Consider the following 20,766-nt stretch of genomic DNA (forward strand, 5'->3'; position numbering starts at 1 on the left):
CAAGTCCAAACCTTCTCGGCGAGTTGGGCAGGCTCGGGCGCCCCGCCCTCTGGGCTGTGCCCTTTCCTCCCAAACTGGTTGTGCAGGAGCAGGCGTGAGTGTGGGTGAGCGTGGGGGCATGCGCAGCGGCCTGGCCCGCCGCTCTCGCCGCCTCGCCTGCGGGGAGGGGCCACCCAGAAACTGCCTGCCCGGTGCCCGGCCGCCTCGCCTCACCAGAGCCCGGCTGAGCAGCCCGCGAGGACACACGCCTGCCACCCGCCCTCCCGCACCGGCCGAGCGCAGCCTGAGCCGGCACCTGCCTTCACGACCATGTTCAAGGGGCTGAGCAAAGCCTCCCAGGGGAAGGGGTCCCCCAAGGGCTCCTCTGCCAAAGTCTCCCCCAAGGGCTCCCCCAGCAAGCACAGCCGGTGAGCAGGGCTGGGAGAGGGGGCCAGGGCGGGGGTGGTGCCAGACCAGGTGCTCCAGCCACCTGGAGGCAGCAGGCTGGAGCCCAGTGCTGGCATTTGGTGTCCCGAGGCCAAAGCGCCTGCGGGTGGCCTCTCTCCCTGGCCCACGCCACTCTGCAGCCCTGGCAAGAGGCCAGGGCTGGCCTGGAGCTCTCTACACACTCCGAGGGGCCTGCAAGCCACGGGTTGGGGCTGTTCTGCAGAGGCGCTGGACAGGGGCCTGAGATGCTGCCTTTCTCCGCTGGGAGGGCCTGGTTCCGTGTCCTTGACTCCTGCCCTCAAGACTTCACTGGAACTGGGATGACCCTTGGGACCTGGGCACAGGGTGGGCAGAAGGACTGAGGCTGGAGGAGCGGAGAGGTGGGGGTGGGGTGCCCAGCTGCAGGGAGACAGGGCTGTGCTGCCTTCCCGTCCAGGCTGCAGCTTTCCCCACACGGCTCGTACCTCGCGGCTTGAGAGTTTTGTTAGAGTTGGGGTGATTCCTTCATCATATGGGTTTGGGGAGGGATGCTATGGGGAACCAGGAGGGGCCTGTGGGCCCGGGGCATCCTCAGAGCCTCCCTCAGTTCACCCAGCTCTCTGCAGGGCCCAGCCCAGCTCTCCAGAGCCCCACAGTCTGTGAAAAGACTTGGCCAGTGTTCTTTTGCTCACTGGCCATCAGTCCCCTCTGCAGGATGGAGATGGCAGCTCTCCTGGGGTCCTGGGTGTGGTGCTGAGAGTGGAGATGGAAGGCCCATTACCCCGATAGGGATCAGTTCGAGGACAGTGAGGCTCAGCTTCTAGGCAGACAGGAAAGACAGCAGTTAAGACTCTCACTGGAGTGACCTGTCCTCCCTGGGGCTCCTGGGCCCTGCCCAGGGTGGAGTGTGCTCCTCCGGGCAGGAACAGCCCTCCCAGGGCTCAGGACCCAAAGTTCCCACCCTCAGGTAGGATCCCAGCAGCTTGGTCCCCACGGCCCTGTGCCCTGGCTGCAGGCCCCCAAAGACAGCTCACCATTGTTCAACACGTAGTTATCAAGCACCCACTGTGTGCCACCTCTGTACCAGGCCCCGGGGATGCCCCTGAAAACAGAACCGACAGGTCCCTACCTTCACAGTACTTATATTCTAGTGGAATTAAAAACTAACACTTATCAGGTGCTGACTCTGCACAGGCTCAGTACTGGACACTTCAGATAAATTAGTTCTCTTAACACTCATAATGACACAGTGAGATAGATATTGTTAGAGCCTTACTTTACAGGTGAGGAACCTCAGGCACAGAGAAGTTAAGCAACTTGCCCAAGACCACACAGCCGTAGTGATGGAGAAGGATGAAAACCAGGCTGTCTGGCCAGAGTGCCTTCAGGCTGTCTTTGTGGCACTGCCCCTCTGCCTGGGGAGGGGACGGGGGGGCTTATCCTTTGACCCCTGTTCAAGGCTCAGCTTGGTGAAGGCTTCCCTTCTTCCCCAGGACTGTGACCTTAGACCACTCTGCTTTTTATTAAGTCTGCTTGACCCTCCAGGCTCCAGAGAGTGAACTCAAGCACAGAACAGGTGCCCTGCAGAGGCTGCTGAGTGTCTGGGAAAAAAGCCTGGGTATGAACCTGGGGACCTGATTCAGGCTCATATTCAGCTCCTGGCTGTGTGGCTGGAGCAAGTCAGGTCCCAATTTGGGCTCTGAACCCCCCGAATCTGGAAAATGTTAGGGTGCCCTGGCAATCTCTTGGCCTCCCCCTGCCCTGGTGCTGTGGCTCCTCTGAAAGCTTGTTAGCTTAGGCACAAGGCAGCAGGGGGAGACAGGACTGGGGTAGGAGGAAGTTGGGCTGGGGGGACATGCTGCTGCTCCCCTGCCCCCAGCCAGCCCAACTGCCCCTCCCCAAGTCCCAGACATGTGGTCTCAGGTATTAGGAGCTAAGCCAGTGACTCACTCCTGGGCCGACTGTCGTCCAGCCCAAAGAATCAGCAGGGAGCCGGATGGGGTTGGGAACACACTTCCAGGACAGGGAGTTTGGCCCACTCTGCAGTGCCGCACACACCCAGGACCCTCATTTTTCTGAACCCTTGTGTGAAGCCACACTCACCAGCCCAAGACTGGGTGTCTCATGGAGCCTCCTACAGAGAGACCAGTGCTCTCCAGGTCTTGGACTCCTCCCTCAGGGGCAGTGAGCCTGGCTCTTGGGCAGGATGGGGCAGGGAGAGGCAGGGGACCCCACCCAGGTGGGCAGATCTCTGCCCAAGGAGAACAGAGGGAACCTTTCCAACCACGCTGCCCTCTGCCCGCACCGATCCACCAGGGCTGCCACCCAGGAGCTGGCCCTGCTCATCTCCCGCATGCAGGCCAACGCCGACCAGGTGGAGAGGGACATCCTGGAGACCCAGAAGAAGCTGCAGCAGGTGAGGCCTGGGGGACAGATGGCAGGACGTGGGGGCGTAGGAGGCCCACTGTCACACCTGGTGGTCCTTGGCGTGTCCACTCATCACACTAAAGATGAACAGACAGCCTTGTGAACACTGGCCACTGTTTAGGGAGTGGCCACAGAACAGTGGCCACTCCCTAAACAGTGGGAGAGAGGGCTTAGCACTCCTCTGTTGGGCTTCTAGCCTGGAGGGTCAAAGAGGCTTGAGGGGGCCCAGGCCTCCCCTGTGTCTTTGAGTCTGCCCCAAGGGTACGTGAGCCCAGCCACCTGCCGGTGCAGGCACCAAGGTTGGCCAGGGTCCCTCGGGGTGGGGCTCAGGCAGCAGTGATGGGCAGTGAGGATGCTGTCCCACGCCGCAGGACCGGCAGCACAGCGAGCAGAACCAGGCCCTGCAGCACCGACAGGAGGTAGGCCGCAGCCTGAAGGAGGCCGAGGTGCTGCTGAAGGACCTCTTCCTGGACGTGGACAAGGCCCAGAGGCTCAAGCACCCACAGGCTGAGGAGATCGAGAAGGAGTGAGCAGGGTGGTGGCAGGGGCTGGGGCTCAAGGTTGGAGGCGCTGGGGGTCCGGGTGGAGCCCCAGGCCCAGCTCCAACCTACTGGCCACCTCCTTGGCAGCATCAAGCAGCTGCACGAGCGGGTGACCCAGGAGTGCGCTGAGTACCGTGCCCTGTACGAGAAGATGGTGCTGCCGCCCGACGTAGGGCCCAGGGTCGACTGGGCACGGGTGCTGGAGCAGAAGCAGGTCAGCGGCCATCCCCAGTGTCGGAGACACTTCCAGGAGCTCAGAGGCACACCCAGCAGCAATCAGAGAACAATACAGAGCTTCATGTTGTCAGGGACTGGGGACGGTTAGGGGTCTGGGAAGGGAGAGAGCAGTGCAGTCAGGGAAGGCTTCCTGCAGGTGGGAGGGCTCTGCAGGGTTGGGATGAAGTGGTGAGAAGAGGATATTCCAAAAAAAGGAACAGAGCCTGGGGTGTGATGGGAAGTGGGGTTTTCTGGGCAGGTAGGCAGAACCGGATCACGGGTACCCTGAACATTAGGTGAGGAATTGTGCTTTGATGTCACAATAGAAGGGGTGCCGGGATGACAATGAAGGGACAGAGGGAAGGCAGGGCAGGGGATGCTTAGGCTCCTGGAGCCAGACTGGAGGTGTCCAGTCAGGAGCCAGGGCCAGGGAGGGGGCAGGGCACAGTGGGGAGACTTTTCAGAGGCTGAGCCCTGAGTCCCGGGAACCAGTGGGATTCAGGGCTTGCAGTCATGCAATGCTGAGGCCTTGGCTAGGACCACTGGAGAACAGCATGTTCCCCTGGGGGAGCCGCCAGCCCCTCACCCAGGCGCCCACCTGGCCTGTCCACCCACTATCCAGATGACCAGCTCCACCCCTGCAGATGGGGATGCGGGGAGGGTGCTGGTGGGTGCGGGAGGGCTCCCACCCCAGGCCCTGCAGCAGAGCTGAGTCGCCAGTTCTTCTGCAGAAGCAGGTTTGCGAGGGCCAGTATGGGCCGGGCATGGCGGAGCTGGAGCAGCAGATCGCTGAGCACAACATCCTGCAGAAGGAGATCGAGGCCTACGGGCAGCAGCTGCGGAGCCTCATAGGGCCGGTGGGTGAGCTGTCCGGGCACACACCCCTGCTCCGCCGCAGCCCCCTTCTCCCATCAGAGCCTGAGCTAGGCCTGGCTGGCCCCCTGGGGCTAGGGATGGAGGAATGGGGCACAGATGGCCCAGGGCATGGGGTGCATTCTCCCTTGTACCCCACCTCTCATTGAGCCTGCATTCTCTCTCCCTTGGTCGAAGCAGGATGCAGCCACCATCCGGAGCCAATACCGGGACCTACTGGTGAGCAGAGGAAGGGCCAAGCCGGCTGGGAGGTCTGGGAGTGGGGCAGGTTGCCGGGGCCAGCGTTTCTAACCGCTCGCTGCCCCTTCTTGCTCCCTGCCTCTCACCGGAGCACAGAAGGCGGCCTCGTGGCGAGGGCAGAGCCTGGGCAGCCTGTACACACACCTGCAGGGCTGCACACGCCAGCTGAGCGCCCTGGCCCAGCAACAGCAGCACATCCTACAGCAGGACTGGAGTGACCTCACGGCAGACCCTGCGGGCGTGCGGAGGGAGTACGAGGTCAGTGGGGGAGAGTGGGGGCGGGGGGGGGACAAGGACATCCTCATCCTCACTGCCAGCTCCCCAACTCTCTCCCAGCACTTCAAGCAGCACGAGCTGCTGAGCCAGGAACAGTGTGTGAACCAGCTGGAGGATGACGGGGAGCGTATGGTGGAGCTTGGGCATCCGGCTGTGGGGCCCATCCAGGTGCAGAGGCCCAGGCACTAGGGATCCCCGCTTCCTCAGTTGAGGCGCTTCCCAGGGAGGCTGGGGAGAGGGAGACGTGGCCCAGGTTGAGGACAGTGGGCAGGGCCCTCCAAGTGAGTGAGTGGGTGGACAGACAGGGGCAGGGCATGGTCCAAGGGCCCCGTGCTCCTGCCCCCAGGCCCACCAGGAGGCCCTGAAGATGGAGTGGCAGAACTTCCTGAACCTGTGCATCTGCCAGGAGAGCCACCTGCAGCACGTGGAGGATTACCGCCGGGTGAGCATCTCGGATTCAGGGCACCTCATAAAAACGACAAAGCTATGGAGGGGAGAGTACAGCTCAGTGGCAGAGCACATGCTTAGCATGCATGAGGTCCTGGGTTCAATCCCCGGTCCCTCCATTAAGATAAATAAACCTAATTACCTCCCCTCACCAAAAAAAACATACAACAACAAAATGACAGAGCTGTGACATGACTAGGTCTCAGAAGGAAAATGTCACACATACTTTCTCCATAGGATGAGCGTTGGTTCTTATGGGGGGAAAATATACTTTTTATGCATAAATCACAGATATACACATGTAAAGGATCTATAGCTTATCTGTGGTATTAAAATTTCACGGTGATAATGGGGAAAGTAAAGAAAAAAAAGTCTAAAAAACTCCTCGGAAGGGGACAATAATGAAACAAGGATTGAGAAACACTGACATAATATACAATAGGGAGTTGTTGTTTTAGTAATTTCCAACCAAAATGTTTTATGTACTCTGAGAATTTGAGAAAATGAAGTTTTTTTCCTTCCTTCGTCTTTTTTTAAAAGGTATTTTCCTATACACCTCACAACACCATTATCCGGCCTGTTGACGAGAATTTCCCATCACCCAACTGTGCGAGGTTTCTTTAAAGCACTTTCCCAGCTTCTACTCTGAGACACCCGGCCACCCACCCTGGGGCCGCAGCCGGGACGACCCCAGGTGCTGGATGAGGCAGGATAGGCACTGCCCTTTATCTGTGGGGAAGGTCCCAAACCAAAGTGTTTTATGACACTAATAGAAATTAAGTTCAGTGACCCCAAATGTTCCATTTGCAGAGCACTCCAGTAAAAAAGGCCCCTCTGCCTGAGTAGAAGGGCTGACAGTGTACGGCAAGTGGCTGCTTGGGTTCAGCTGGTTTGCACTGAGCTGGTTTGCAGGGTTGTGGGCAGCGAGTGCCCCAGATCTGCCCTTGACTGCCCGCCAACCTCAGTTCCAGGAGGAGGCCGACTCTGTCAGCCAGACCCTGGCAAAGCTCCACTCCAGCCTGGACACCCAGTACAGCCCCGGCCCTGGGGGCGCCCCTGGCACCCCCACAGAGCTGCTGCAACAGCTGGAGGTGAGACGGCCCCACCCGGCCACCTGAACCCACTCCTGCGGACAGGGCCTGCCTGTGTGTCTGAGCCCCTCGCCTCTTGGGTACTTATTCCTGCCCGGAGCTCCAGCCTTGTGGGTAGGAGCAGGGGGTCTGCTCCAGCAGGGGGAGCCTGGTCTGTTACCAAGCAGCCCTTCCGACTCTGGACCCCAGCTTCCTCTGTGGTAATGTCTCAGGGGCTGCCTTGGAGAGGTCTAAGGCCCCTCCAGCTCCCACTCTGGAGATCTGGGTAATGCTGGGCAGCCCCCTACCCCATCTCAACCAGCACACCCAGACCCTGGGTCCCCAGGGAGGGGCTCCTTTTACTTTGCTCACTGAGAGACCCTGTCTTCATGAAGGCCAGACCCCTCACCCTCTTGGGGGGCATTTATGGGACGGGCCTGAGCCCCCACTGCCTGGGACCCTGCAGGCAGAGGAGAAGCAGCTGGCCAAGGCCGAGAAGACCGTTGGGGACCTGCAGCTGCGGAGCCGGGAGGTGGCCCCTCTGCCGCAGCGCAGGAACTGCCCCCAGCAGCCCCTGCACGTGGACAGCATCTGTGACTGGGACTCAGGAGAAGTACAGCCTTGGCCCGCCCACCTCCCCCAGCCCGGCCCACCCCACCCCGGCTGCCTCCAGTCCCACCCCTGCCCCACTCCTACCATTCCTGCCACCACGCCACCCCACCCCTGCTCCACCCCTGCCCTAGCCCCACTCCTCTCCAAGCTCTGCCCTGGCCTCTCCCTCTCCCTACCCCAGCACCTCCCACCCCCTACATCTGCCCCTGTCTCAGCTCCTGTCCCCACTGTCCCTATCCCCAGCTTCTACCCCAACTTGGCCTTGATCCCTTCTCCAGCCTGGCCCTTGAGCCTGCGTAAGTCCCTCCCCACGTGCCCCCCTCCCCAGGTGCAGCTGCTGCGGGGTGAGCGGTATACACTGATGGACAACACTGACCCGCACACCTGGGTGGTCCAGGGCCTGGCAGGCGAGACCAAACGTGTCCCAGCCGCCTGCTTGTGCATCCCAGCTCCAGACCCTGAGGCCATGGCCAGGGCCTCCAGGTGGGTCTGCCTGGGGATCCTCAGGGGCAGGAGGCAGGTTGTGGGCCCAGCCCAGGCCCTGTGGTTTGAGGCCATTGCCCAGTCTTCACCTGGACCAGTGAAGGCTGGGGAAGAGAGTGGAGGGACTTCCTCCTCTGATCTCCTTCTCCTTCCAGGCTGGACTCGGAGCTGCAAACCCTGAAGCAGAAACTGACCACAGTCCAGAGCCACCTGAAGGCCAGTTCTGTGGAGCCCTCGCGGCCCAGCCAGCAGGGTACCGAGGGCTGGCCCGAGCATGGGCGGAGGCGTTGTTGGTGGAGAGGGAGTAGCGCCCCGCTTTGGTCGCTGTGGGGACTGCAGGGGGCAGAGGGTGACCCTGAATTAAGGACTTCTGCTCCTGGGCTGGTGAGCCCCTGGGGCTGTCCCTCCCTCAGTTAGGCCCTCCCTCCCCCATCCCACCCTATGCAACGCAGGACCTTCTGCAGGCACTCAGGGAGGAGTCCGTGAAGCAGACGGGCAGACGGGCAGACATGACGTAGGCCCTGGACCCTCACAGGCATCCTATTCCCCCAGCTCCGACCGGCTCAGCCCCAGCTGAGCCACAGGCCCAGGAGCTCCTGACCCAGATGACCCGGCTGGAGGAGGACCTGGGGCAGATAGAGAGGCAGGTGCTGGCCTGGGCCCGGGCCCCGCTGAGCCGCACCAGCCCCCTGGAGGACCTGGAGGGCCGCATCCAAAGCCACAAGGTGAGGGGTTGCAGAAGTGTAAACACAATCACAAAAGGATCCAGAAGGGCTAACAGTGAGAGCCGCCCCTTCCCTACACCTGGCGGGCAGCAGTTTGGGTTATATCCTTTCAAACCGGTTTCTATTCAAATGCACTGTTTGGATTTGGTTTTTAAAAAATTGAATCACATTGTTCACATTATTGTGCAACTTGTTATTCTCAGTCCACAATACACCGGAGATACTGGGAGGCAGCGTTTCAGCTCGGTCAGAGGGCTGGCCGGGAGGGAGGGCTCCAGAAGTGGGAAAGGTGTTACAGATTGCAGGTGTTGGGTCCTCGGGCCAAGGGGACTTTGAGGTGTTGGAGGAGGAAGCAGGAGGAGAAGGCAGAAGGAGGCACTGTGTGGTCTCTACAAGTCCCTCTGCCCACGCTGGGCACTGGTTACAACTGCCCTGGGACCTGGCAGATCTCTTGGGCCCAGGCAGTTTCCAAATTGGTCCTGGAGTTTTGAAGTCACAGCGTCTACTGCATCAGGGGCGTTGGAAGTCCAATTAGACTGGAAGGTAGGCAATGCGTGGCTCAGAGTTGGCACCAATGGCTTATGGGATAGATGAGTGAATAATTGATTAAAAAAAAAAAGAATGAAATAACCCCTAGCGGATGGAGATAGGGTTTTGCTGCCTGGAGCAACATGGCAGAGAACTAAAGGTGTCATGAACAGTATGGTGACATGAGTACTGACCTGGGCAAGAGCTCCTTACTCACAGGGTCTCATTTCATTCTGCCATCGAGCACTCTGTCAATGAGGAGACTGAGGATCAGAGAGGTTGACCTATCCAAGGTCATCCACACAGGGACTGAGCCCAAGAATGTCCCCACCGCACTCTCAGGCCTCATAGGCAGAGTTAGGCTGACATGGCTGGAGAGAGGGGTGGGTGGTACCCACCTGCCCAGAGAGGAGGTCCTCAGCATCCCACCCCCACCCCAGGGCACCGCCCAGCGGCTGCAGAAACTGGGAGCAGAGAAGGAGGCAGCCCAGCAGGAGTGTGAGGCTTTTCTGTCAGTGCGGCCCGTGGGCCTTACCGCCCTGCACCTGCCCGTGGCCCTCAACAACGTCAAGAACAAGTACAGTGACGTGCAGGTTCTCTGCAGCCAGTACAGTGAGAAGTGAGTGCTCTGGGGCTGGGGGCTGTTGGGCAGGGCAGCACGGTGTGGCCAAGGAGGTGTCTGACCCTCAGCCTCCTCTGTGGCAGAGCTCAGGCTGCCCTGCGTCTGGAGCGGCAGATCCGGGATGCGGACAGAGTCATCCGAGGCTTCGAGTCCGCCCTGGCGCAGGAGGCCCCCCTCCCTGCTGGGGCGGGTGCGCTGCAGGAGAGGGTCAGCGAGCTGCAGGTGAGGGGCTGGGTGGCCTCCTGCCAGGAGCGGGGCACAGCCTGACCAAGCACTGGGGGGCAGGTGGAGGGTGCACATGGCCTCTCACCAAACCTCACGGGTACATCATGCTGTGGCCCCTCTCCCCCAGCGCCAGCGGAGGGGGCTGCTGGAGCAGCAGGCCTGCGTGCTGGGGCTGCACCGCGAGCTGAAGGCCACCGAGCACATGTGCGGTGCGTTGCAGAACAATTTCCATGAGTTCTGCCCTGACCTGCCGCACCAGCAGCGCCAGGTGCGGGCCCTCACCGACCGCTACCATGCTGTTGGGGACCAGCTGGACCTGCGGTGAGTGGCTGGGTCACTGGGGCTCATGGCATGCTTCCACAGTGCCCGGTAGCCACTGATGATAAGCTGTGTGACCTTGGAATAGTGACCTCGGACTAGTGACCTCACCTCTCTGAGGCTGTTTTCTCACCTCTAAAAGGGGATAATAACTGCACTGACCTCCCATGTGGTACCTGGCAGAGACTGTCTGATCCATCTCTGAATGCCCAGCTCCAGAATAGGGCCAGAGTTAGAGGATCAGCATGGGAGGGAGGGTCATTTGGGCCTCCTGACTTGTCCCAGAGAAGGAGGCACCCACCAGCCTCTTCCGTGCACCCCTCACCTGTCCTCTGAAGGCAGCTCTCACCTCTTCTCTGGGCCTCACCCTCCTGCAGGGAGAAGATGGTGCAGGACGCCAGCCTTACCTACCAGCAGTTCAAGAACAGCAGGGACAACCTGAACTCCTGGCTGGAGCACCTGCCCCATAACCAGGTGCAGCCCAGCGATGGGCCGAGCCAGATCACCTACAAGCTGCAGGCGCAGAAGGTGAGGGGCTGGGGCTGCAGGTGACCTGGGGGCCGGCACCCAGAGCTAGGCCCTCAAGCCATGACTACCTCCCTGGCCGCCATCCCAACAGGGAGCGCTGCCTGGGCACATGTGGCCCCCTAGTGGCCAGTGTTTTAATGACCTCAAAGCTCAGACCGCAGAGGCCTTGGGTCACTCACCACCACCCACCACCCAAAATGCTTCATTTTGCTCACTGAAATGGCCAGTGCTTCTCTGTATGGTCAGAGATGGGCAGCGGCTTTTATACTCCTGGGGGTTCCAGCTCTTTCTGCATCCTCATACTTGCTGACCCCTACTACACGTTAGTAATGAACCAGGGGCCGGGATGCAGCTTGGCCCTCAGGCAGCCCACAGTCCCGGGGGGCAGCCGGCGCATCTCCGGTCATGATGCTGATGATCGCTTTTGTGGAAGAGCCAGAGCGCTGTGGGAGCCCACTGAGGACACGTGTAGGGGTCAGGGCAAGCCGTCTGGAAGGAACTGACACCCAGGCTGAGGCCTGAGGAGTAAATAGGATGGCCAGGTATTGGGGGGGAGGGTGAAATGTCCCATCAGAGGCCACAGAGGGTCATGGGGAAGAAGAGGCTGTTTTCCATGTAGCCCGTCCTGCCTGTGGGCTGGGCTGGCTGCCTGCGGCCCTGGAGGCGCCCAGCTGGAGGGGAGTCCAGTGAGTGGTGTTTCCTGACTCACTTCTTCCCTGGCAGAGGCTGCTGCAGGAGGTCCAGGGCCGAGAGCAGGACAGGGCCATGGCATCCCGCCTCTCCCAGCACCTGCAGGCGGCCCTCCAGGTGAGCAGTTACTTCAGCTTGTCCCTCTTTACTCACCTGCCCTCACTCCTTCTGCCAGTCTCCCACGCCACCCTCCCCTGCCAGCTTCCCGCACTGACCACCAGCCTCTTGTCCACTCCCTGCCCCACTCAGGACTACGAGCTGCAGGCAGACACCTACCGCTGTTCCCTGGAGCCCACCAAGGTGGGATCGGCCCCCAAGAGACCCCGAGTGGGTCCCCTGCAGGAGAGCATCCAGGCTCAGGTGAGACGGGACTGGGTGGGGCTCTGCATCCATTGGTGCCGGCTCTGCAGCCTCTGAGACCCCCCCTTCCTCTACCTCCCTCTGGCCTCTTCAGGAGAAGAGCCTGATGAAGACCTACACTGAGGTCGCAGCTGCACACCAGCAGCAATTGCAGCAGCTGGAGTTTGCCAGGAAGATTCTGGAGAAGGTATGGAGGTGACGCCCATCTGCTCCCACACCAGGCAGCCTGGCCCGGTCGTTGACTTGGCAGTCTTCCTTCCCCTCTCCCCCGGGCAGCCCACAGCCCGGGACAGGCTCAGCGGCCCGAGAAAGGGGCCACTCCCTGCCTCCCCCGGTTCTCTCCCACCTGCTTTTCCAGGATGGTTTCCACCTCAGAGTTAGTACCAGGAGATATCACTCAATGCAGTCACAGCTTAGCCACTGGGCAGTGCGCCCCCCCCCCCATGCAGTCAGGAGAAACATCTTCACAAAGTCTTCAGCCTTAGGACCTGGGGCAAGAGGTCACTTAGGTCTCCATCCATGGGAGACCAGGAGCCCGAAGTTCTCCATGACTCTTGGTGACCGGCCGAGGGACTTGATTGTTTTCTCCTACCCAGAGGAGTACTCCGGGACCCCTCAGAGGAGTATGGGCCCATTTCTGAGCCTAGATGGAAGGGGAAGGGGAAAAGGTTTGGAAGGGAGGAACTTCCTATTTGCACATTCTAGTGCAAACTCACCCTGAACACTGCCTTGCATCCTAACATCCTGGGCATTGATAGAGCCTCTCAAAATCCCGCCTCCAAGCCTCCCAGGTCTTTAGCTCCACCTCCTGGGACCTACTGGGAAGTCTCAGGAAGCAGGGAGGGGTCCGAGCTCAGGAGGGGGGTTGGGAATGGGCTTATCCCTTCCCTTCCCTCCGCTCGCCCTGGCACTCTTCCCTCTTCCTCTCACTCTGCAGAAGGAGCTCAGTGAGGACATCCAGGTGACCCAGGATGCACAGCAGGGGTCGGATAGCCCCTCTCAAGCTGGGAGGGAGTCAGAGGCCCTGAAGTCCCAGCTGGAGGAGGAGAGGAGGCGGGTGGCCCAGGTGCAGCATGAGCTGGAGGAGCAGAGGATCCAGCTGCTGCAGCTGAGGACCCAGCGGCCCTTAGAGAAACTGGAGGAGAAAGAAGTGGTGGAGTTTTACCGGGACCCCCAGCTGGAGAGCAACCTGTCCAGGGTGAAGTCTCAGGTGGAAGACGAGGGCAAGAAGCGGGCCAGCCTGCAGGCAGACCTGGAGGCAGCAGCCCAGAAGGTCATGCAGCTGGAGAGCAAGAGGAAGGCCACACGGCCTCACCTGCTAACCAAGGAGGTCACCCAGGTGGAGAGGGACCCCAGCCTGGACAGCCAGGTGGCCCAGCTCAGCAGTGAGATCCAGCACCTGCGGGCGGAGAACACCACCATCTCTTCCCAGCTGGAGGAGCTGAAGACGGAGCTGCTGGCCCTTGAGCGGAAGGAGGCGACTGTGAAGGAGAAGGTCGTGGTGAAGGAAGTGGTCAAGGTGGAGAAGGACCTGGAAATGGTCAAGGCAGCCCGGGCTCTGAGGCTGCAGGTGCAGGAGGACGTGGCACAGAGGAAGGCGGCGGAGGAGGCCGTGGCCGAGCTGCAGGCTCGCATCACGGAGCTGGAGCTGGCGATCAGCGCCGTGGAGCCCAAGGTGATCGTGAAGGAAGTGAAGAAGGTGGAGCAGGACCCAGGCCTCCTCAAAGAGGCGTCCAGGCTGAGGAGCCTCCTGGAGGGGGAGAGGAGTAAGAACGAGGCACTGGCCAGGGAGCTGAAGGAGCTGCAGGGCAAGTACTGCGTGGTGGAGAAGCAGAAGCCCAGAGTGGACCTCCAGGAGCGCGTCAATGAGATCTTCCAGGTGGATCCGGAGACGGAGCGGGAGATTTCGCGGCTCAGGGCCAAGCTGCAGGAGACGGCCAGCAAGAGGAGAAGCGTGGAGAAGGAGGTGGAGCAGCTGCTGCCCGACCTGGTGGTCCTGAGGGCGCAGAAGCCCATGGTGGAGTACAAGCAGGTGACGCAGGAGGTGGTGAGGCATGAGAGGAGCCCGGAGGTGCTGCGGGAGATCGACCGCCTGAAGGCTCAGCTCAACGAGCTGGTCAACAGCAGCGGGCGGGCCCAGGAGCAGCTCATCCGGCTGCAGGGGGAGCGCGATGAGTGGAGGCGGGAGCGGTCCAAGGTGGAGACCAAGACGGTGAACAAGGAGGTGGTGCGCCACGAGAAGGACCCGGTGCTGGAGCAGGAGGCCCAGCGGCTGCGCCAGGAGGTGCGGGAAGCGGCCCAAAAGCGGCGGGCGGCCGAGGACGTGGTCTATGAGCTGCAGAACAAGTACATGCTGCTGGAGAGGAGGCGGCCCGAGGAGAAGGTGGTGGTGCAGGAGGTGGTGGTCACCCAGAAGGACCCGAAGCTCCGCGAGGACCACAGCCGGCTGAGCCGGAGCCTGGACGAGGAGGTGGGCCGGCGGCGGCAGCTGGAGCGGGAGGTGCAGCAGTTGCGGGTCGCCGTGGAGGAGAAGGAGGGGCTGCTCAGCTTCCAGGAGGACCGCAGCAAGAAGCTGGCTGTGGAGAGGGAGCTGCGGCAGCTGACCTTGAAGGTCCAGGAGCTGGAGAAGCGGCCGCCTGCGGTGCAGGAGAAGATCATCATGGAGGAGGTGGTCAAGTTGGAGAAGGACCCGGATCTGGAAAAGTCCACGGAAGCCCTGCGGCGGGACCTGGACCAGGAGAAGACTCAGGTGACAGAGTTGCACCGGGAGTGCAAGAACCTGCAGGTCCAGGTCGACGTGCTCCAGAAAACCAAATCGCAAGAGAAGACCATTTACAAGGAAGTGATCAGGGTGGAGAAGGACCCGGTGCTGGAGGGAGAGCGTTCCCGGGTGTGGGAGACGCTCAACAGGGAGCGCGCAGCCCGGCAGAGCCGGGAGGAGGAGGCGAGGCGCCTGCGGGAGCGGATCGACCGGGCCGAGGCACTGAAGAGGACCTGGTCTCAGGAGGAGGCCGAGCTCCAGAAGGCCCGGGACCAGGTGAACCAGGAGTGCCGGCAGCTGCAGCAGGAGCTGCGGGAGCTGGAGAGGCAGAAGCAGCAGAAGGTGCTGCAGCTGCAGGAGGAGTCGAAGCTGCTCAGCCAGAAGACAGAGAGCGAGCGGCAGAGGGCAGCCCAGCGGGGCCAGGAGCTCTCGCAGCTGGAGGCAGCCATCCTCCGGGAGAAGGACCAGATCTACGAGAAGGAGAGGACCCTCCGGGACCTGCACACCAAGGTGAGCCGAGAGGAGCTCAACCAGGAGACCCAGACACGAGAGACCAACCTCTCCACCAAGATCTCCATCTTGGAGCCTGAGACAGGGACAGACATGTCCCCGTATGAGGCCTACAAGAGAGGCATCATCGACCGCGGCCAGTACCTCCAGCTGCAGGAGCTGGAGTGTGACTGGGAGGAGATCACCACCTCGGGCCCCCGCGGGGAGGAGTCTGTGCTGCTGGACCGCAAGAGCGGGAAGCAGTACTCCATCGAGGCTGCCCTGCACTGCCGGCGCATCTCCAAGGAGGAGTACCATCTCTACAAGGAAGGCCACCTCCCCATCTGTGAGTTCGCCCTGCTCGTGGCCGGGGAGACCAAGCCCTGCTCCTCTCTCTCCATTGGCGCCATCATCTCTAAGTCCCCGCTCACCTCCCCGGCCCCCCAGAGCACCAGCTTCTTCTCTCCCAGCTTCTCTCTTGGGCTCGGCGAGGACAGCTTCCCCATCGCCGGGGTCTACGACACTACCACAGACAACAAATGCACTATCAAGACGGCTGTGGCCAAGAACATGCTGGATCCCATCACCGGGCAGAAGCTGCTGGAGGCGCAGGCAGCCACGGGGGGCATCGTGGACCTCCTCAGCCGGGAGCGCTACTCCGTGCACAAGGCCTTGGAGAGGGGCCTGATCGAGAACAGCTCAACACAGAGGCTGCTCAATGCCCAGAAGGCCTTCACTGGCATCGAGGACCCTATCACCAAGAAGAGGCTGTCAGTGGGCGAGGCCGTCCAGAAGGGCTGGATGCCCCGGGAGAGCGTGCTCCCACACCTGCAAGTGCAGCACCTGACCGGAGGGCTCATTGACCCCAAGAGGACTGGCCGCATCCCCACTGAGCAGGCCGTGGTCTCCGGCATGATCAGTGAAGAGCTGGCCCAGCTCCTGCAGGATGAGGCCAGCCATGAGAAGGATTTGACAGACCCCATCTCCAAGGAGCGGTTGAGCTACAAGGAGGCCATGGGGCGCTGCCGGAAAGACCCCTTGAGCGGCCTGTTGCTCCTCCCAGCCTCGCTGGAGGGGTACCGCTGCTACCGCTCAGCCTCCCCCACCGTCCCGCGCTCCCTGCGCTGATGGGGGCCAAGCAGTCGTGGGGAGTGTGTGTGAGGGGGGAGGGTAGGATGCATGCACCCCTGGCCCCTAGAGCAGCCTAATCCGAGGGGTGGGTCTTCCCTCTGATGGCTGCTCTGCTCCTCATATGTTCTCAGTATTGGGCTCCCTCCTCTAACTTTGGTGCCCAGCCCATCCCGTGACCTGGAGACCAGCAGCTCTGTTTTCTTCCCTCCTCCCCAACCAGTGCTTCCAATAAACAGATTTTTCCCAGCATCTTGGTCACATGGAATGGATTTGTCTGATGCATGAGCACAAAGGACAGCACTGCTTGGGTCCCTCCCACGTGACCCCGCTGGGTACGGGGTGCTTTCAGAGGGCTGTGACTCCTTTGCCTCTGGGAGGGATCTGATGTGTGGGCTGGTCACAGAAGATCATGGACCAGCCCCTCCCTGCCACTGGCTCAGGGCCTCTCAGTTCAGGCCAGAACCCTCTGTCCACCTCCCCCTTGTCAGTAAGTCCCTGGTGCTCCATCCTAAGCAGAGAAACACTAGAAAATTCAGGAACATATCAGTTTTATTTTCTGTTCTTAAAGCCAGAGGCAAACAAACGTAAGCATATCCTAGGTGACAGAACAACTACTTAGAACAGCCACACACCGGACCTCTCCCAGGATCAGGAGAATGTCCTCTCTCCCCAGCCCTGCTTCCTGTTTAACTTGGGACTCTTAACTGGAACTCAACTCTTCCCCAAAACATTTTAAATCCAAAAGACCAGCCAGGGGAACCCTCCCTCTCAGGGTCTGGCTCTGCAACTGAAGGCTGGGCAGCTGAAGGGCACCAGGAGGGCCTTGCTGGCGGCCCGGGCAGGCTTCCTGCTCTCCTTGGCACCTGCTGTTCCGGCGCCAGCAGACCCGGCCGCTGACGGGCCCTTCGTGCACGGGGCTTCTGCGCTCTCACCTTGAATTGGCGGTCAAACCCAACAAACCACACAGGAACTCGCTAACCTGCTGGCGGGACGAACCCAGACTCAGCCCTCTGACAGCTGATGCCCAACTGCTCTCTCCCCAGGTGTGTCCTCGTTCTTGGGAAGTGGGTGGGGAGGCGGGTGGGGCAGCAGGGTAGGGCAGCAGCTGGAGAGAGGCTTTGAGGCGGGGGGCGGGGGGGGGCCTCAAACGTCCTCAGCGGCAGAATCGCTCCAGCATACACTGGCGCGGGGCCAGGGAGGTCTCGGTGGACGAGAAGTACGGATGGGCAAGGGCGGCCTTGGCTGAGATCCGCCGGCTCGGGTCGTACTGCAGGAGTTGCTGTGGAGGAAGGTGGAGGTTGGGCCAGGGTGTGTCGGGGAGAGGAATTACCCTCCCAGGTCTCAGTGGGAGGGCCCCAAGCCCCAAAGCAGCTGCCTTCAAACTCAGAACCACAGGAAGCCACTGCCTCCCAGCTTGTGAGCCAGTTCTGGATAGTCCGGGAATCTGAGGACATGGACTTTGCTTTGGTCCAGCCCTGTTGAGTCACCTCAGTCTCCTTCAGGCTACTAAGTACTAAGGATGAGTCAGTCTCTCCCCCTCCTAATGGAAGTTCCCAGGCTCCAGCCTACTTCCAGTTGAGACAGACTTCTCTCTAGGTATTAGGAAGAGGGAGCCAAACCTGTCCAGGGGGCATATCGAGGGTGGGGCAGAAATTCAAAATCTCTAAACCCAGTCAGGCTGGGGAAGGACCCCCTGCCTTGGAGTAGCCTCGGTTGGAGTCCACACCGTCCTGCTGGCACTGTGTACACACACACAGTCCTCTGGAGAGCGGGACACACAGCCTGGAGATGAACATACTGCCATGCCTTCCTCTGACCCAACACGAGACTAAAGAGAGAAACGTGCTCCGAGTCTTAGTGAACAGAAAGGATGGCTCTACTTGGGCCAGGCAAGGGGTCAAGATCGGGCAACAGGAAGGGTGAGTGAGGACTGTGGCAGGGGCCGAGGCATCAGGAAGCAGCATACTCTGAACAGCCATGTGTGAAGCATAACCACTGAGGCAGTGGGTGGTGTGGACCCTGCCTGGGAAAGCTTATAGCTTAGATGGTGTAATGATGTCCACAGGAGAAGATCACCAAACACAAGGCAGCTGAGAAAAAGGGCACGTATCACAGCATAAAAACAAAGCTAACTAGAAAAGAGAAGTTTTAAAAGGGAAGGTGAACATTGGACTGATCGAGGGAGAGGCCTCCAGGTGGAACAATCAGTACACACAGGGACAAGCCAACTGTGTACAGAGGTCAGAAAAGAGACCAGCTCGGACTCAGAAGGAGCCAGGGTTACATAAGAGGCTGGATGACAAAAGGGACGCTTCTGGCAACAGCAGCAGCTGGTGCTGGGAGGCCTGTCTTGCCCTCCCCTGCTGCCCACCCGTACCTACCGTGAGCAGGTCCTTGCCCTCTGGCTCCAGACTGGGCACAATCTCCTCCAGCCCCTTCCTGGTCCACTTGGGGAAGCTGCCCTTGTAGTCAGGCAGCTGGGTGACTCCTGGCCATATGGCTTCACTGGGTGTCCCCAGGGTCCGAAAGATACGAAAGAGCTGGTCAATCTCAGAGTCGCCAGGAAACAGGGCTCTGCGGGTCACCTGGAATGGGGAAGGGGAGAAGGTGTGGGGGCTACTCCCTCATCATCCAGAATCCAGTACCAGGTAAGAGGCCAGACCAGGGAGGCAGCTTCAAGATATCTTTCCCAGGGCTGTGCTGAAAATCTTGGCCTTTCCTAGAAAAAGACCTGTTTCCTCAGTCCTTCAGCCAGTCCCAAACACCCCCAAATCCACTTCTAATTGGAGAATCAGAGCCCCCTGGCCCCACCCCAGGAGGACCCTGCCCGTGGTCTCCCTGTGGCCACAAATGTCCCTCTCTCTACCATCTCTGCGAAGATGCAACCAATGCTCCAGACATCCACAGCTGTCGAATAGAATTTGCTGCCCAAGAGGATCTCGGGCGCACGATACCAGAGTGTCACCACCTGCGGAGGCAAGAAAACAGCATCATTCAGGGTGGCCGAGTGTTCGGGGTGACATCCCTTCTCTTGCCTTCATCCCACGGTACCTCGTGGGTGTAGGTGCGTAGGGGCACCCCGAAGGCTCGAGCCAGTCCAAAGTCAGCCAGCTTGATGGCACCCAACTCATTGATGAGCAGATTCTGGGGCTTCAGGTCTCGGTGGATGACCCGATGGGAGTGGCAGAAGTTCACCCCCTGCAGCAGCTGGAAGAGGTAGCTCTGGAACAACGAGCACGGGAAGGAGCCGGCTGAGTAGATGTGCGGCTGGCCGAGTGGGGCTTGCCGGCGCTCCGCGTCCTTCCCCCGTACCTTGACTAAGTGCAGGGGGAGCTCGGAGGCCGGGGTGGAGTCCATGTACTTCTTCAGGTCCTGGCTGAGGAACTCAAACACCAGGTAAAGCTTCTTTTCGCTGTGCACCACGTCCAGCAGCCTGGCCGGGCAATGCCTGTCAGGACATGGCTCCCAGCCAGACGGGGACAGGCCCACTTCCCTGCTTCTTCCCCAGCTCACCTGACAATGTTGGGGTGCTTAAGCTCTTTGAGTAGGGAGATCTCCCTGATGGCGGTGCTTGGGACACCCTCAGTCTCCCTATGGGAGAGGAGGGTACAGAAATGGAGGCAGGAGCTGAGAAGGGCACTTCTGCTCCCGGGGTGTCAACTGTGTTCCTTATTCCATAAGGATGGCCCACCCCCCAGTGACGGGGTGCTGTGCTTCTGGGCACATGCTCCTCACCCCCAGGGGCCAAGGGCAAAACCTGGCCAAGGGGAGGCTGTGTGGCCCCTCTGTGGCCGCCCCCGTGTAACTGGGCAGCACTGGGAAAAGGAGTTGAATGCAAAACTCTGAGGGGAGGGACAGACGGGGGAGCTTCCAGGGCTGTGGGTACCCCCTGGGAGAGAGGGGGTCTCAGATGCCGTCTCCACACTCACAAATCCAGCCTGATCTTTTTGAGGGCCACGAGCTGGCCTGTCTCCTTGTTCTTGGCTTTGTACACCACCCCATAGGTGCCCTCTCCGATCTTCTCCACCTTCTGGAACACATCCATGTCCGCAGAGCTGCCCTGGAAACAGATGCTGCCTGGGGCGTTCGCCCCCATGCCCAGCACCCCTGCTTCCCCCCCAGCCTCTATGGCACCCCCCGCCCAGCCCCCACCCAGGCCCCCCAGGCTCCTGTGGCCCCCAGGGCTCATCACACTGCTCTGCCCGCCAGGCCGCCCAGGCCGAGCCCCGGCTCCCGCCCTCCACCCTAGCCGCAGCCCCCAGCCCTCCCTGGGAACCTGGCTGGGAGCCGGCTGCCCCTCACCCAGCCCAGGCCAGGCAGGAACCCCAGGTCCCAGGAAGCAGCTGCCCCTGAGCCCAGCTACGGAGTGCAGGAGGGCCCAAACTTCCATGGCTGAGCCCCCGCCTCTGCCCAGCCAGGCCCAGGCCTTGGGGGCGGAAGGCTGCCCAGAAGGGCTGCCCAGGGGGCTGGGATCAGCTCAGGGCAGAGGTCAGGGGTCGGGAAGGGCTTCTAGAGAAGCCATAGTTCCACCCTAGGCCACAGGGCCAGGGCGAGGGGCTGGGCCCGGCCTGTTTGGAGACGCTCGGCCTCCTGTGAGGGCAGAACCTTAGCAGGAGGGGCCCCCCTGCGTCCTGGGCACCCAACGTGTGCTTGGGCACCCCCAGAACCTTTCCCTCAGGCCCCCAGCCCAGAATTCACCGGAAACCCTGCGCTCCTGCAGCCTCACTGCCTGGCAGGCTGCCCCCCCGCTGCTCTGAGGCTCCCCCTCCTGGCCCCTGCCGGCGCTGCACCACATGCA

At 61.0% G+C, this 20,766-nt stretch overlaps 2 protein-coding genes across 4 annotated transcripts; one reads left to right on the plus strand and one right to left on the minus strand.

The window, feature by feature from the left end:
* Positions 1-235: 235 nt before the first annotated feature.
* Positions 236-16,217, plus strand: EVPL (envoplakin). 2 transcript variants are annotated; one of them, XM_031469130.2, is made up of 22 exons: positions 236-407; positions 2,722-2,821; positions 3,204-3,358; positions 3,462-3,588; positions 4,322-4,447; positions 4,644-4,682; positions 4,800-4,961; positions 5,040-5,147; positions 5,326-5,421; positions 6,392-6,517; positions 6,963-7,109; positions 7,437-7,591; positions 7,747-7,844; positions 8,144-8,316; positions 9,285-9,463; positions 9,550-9,688; positions 9,819-10,012; positions 10,387-10,537; positions 11,261-11,344; positions 11,477-11,587; positions 11,682-11,774; positions 12,525-16,217. In XM_031469130.2, exons 1-22 carry the CDS (start codon positions 310-312, stop codon positions 15,963-15,965), a joined length of 6,102 nt encoding a protein of 2,033 aa, XP_031324990.2. In that variant the 5' UTR covers positions 236-309; the 3' UTR covers positions 15,966-16,217. The 2 variants fall into 2 exon arrangements, with proteins under 2 accessions (XP_031324990.2, XP_031324991.2); XM_031469131.2 differs by lacking the exon at positions 5,040-5,147.
* A 282-nt stretch (positions 16,218-16,499) lies between these two features.
* Positions 16,500-20,727, minus strand: CDK3 (cyclin dependent kinase 3). Of its 2 annotated transcripts, XM_064495511.1 has the most exons (8): positions 20,667-20,727; positions 19,898-20,028; positions 19,482-19,559; positions 19,281-19,401; positions 19,020-19,190; positions 18,835-18,936; positions 18,350-18,553; positions 16,500-17,247 (listed from the first exon to the last, which is right to left on the minus strand). In XM_064495511.1, exons 2-8 carry the CDS (start codon positions 20,011-20,013, stop codon positions 17,122-17,124), a joined length of 918 nt encoding a protein of 305 aa, XP_064351581.1. In that variant the 5' UTR covers positions 20,014-20,028; positions 20,667-20,727; the 3' UTR covers positions 16,500-17,121. The 2 variants fall into 2 exon arrangements, with proteins under 2 accessions (XP_064351581.1, XP_010997623.3); XM_010999321.3 differs by lacking the exon at positions 20,667-20,727 and having other exon boundaries at positions 19,898-20,079.
* Positions 20,728-20,766: the final 39 nt, after the last annotated feature.

Source organism: Camelus dromedarius, chromosome 16 (assembly GCF_036321535.1).
Source record: "Camelus dromedarius isolate mCamDro1 chromosome 16, mCamDro1.pat, whole genome shotgun sequence".
NCBI lineage: Eukaryota > Metazoa > Chordata > Mammalia > Artiodactyla > Camelidae > Camelus > Camelus dromedarius.

What these genes read in the sequence shown, in the direction of transcription:
- EVPL (XM_031469130.2), top strand. Translation starts at nt 310, where the DNA reads ATGTTCAAGGGGCTGAGCAAAGCCTCCCAGGGGAAGGGGTCCCCCAAG. An exon ending in TGCAGCCAGTACAGTGAGAA is followed by an intron (nt 9,464 to 9,549) that starts GTGAGTGCTCTG and finishes CCTCTGTGGCAG; the next exon opens with AGCTCAGGCTGCCCTGCGTC. An exon ending in GGGGACCAGCTGGACCTGCG is followed by an intron (nt 10,013 to 10,386) that starts GTGAGTGGCTGG and finishes ACCCTCCTGCAG; the next exon opens with GGAGAAGATGGTGCAGGACG.
- CDK3 (XM_010999321.3), bottom strand. Translation starts at nt 20,064, where the DNA reads ATGGGGGCGAACGCCCCAGGCAGCATCTGTTTCCAGGGCAGCTCTGCG. An exon ending in AAGCACCCCAACATTGTCAG is followed by an intron (nt 19,402 to 19,481) that starts GTGAGCTGGGGA and finishes TTGCCCGGCCAG; the next exon opens with GCTGCTGGACGTGGTGCACA. An exon ending in GTTGCATCTTCGCAGAGATG is followed by an intron (nt 18,554 to 18,834) that starts GTAGAGAGAGGG and finishes TCCCCATTCCAG; the next exon opens with GTGACCCGCAGAGCCCTGTT.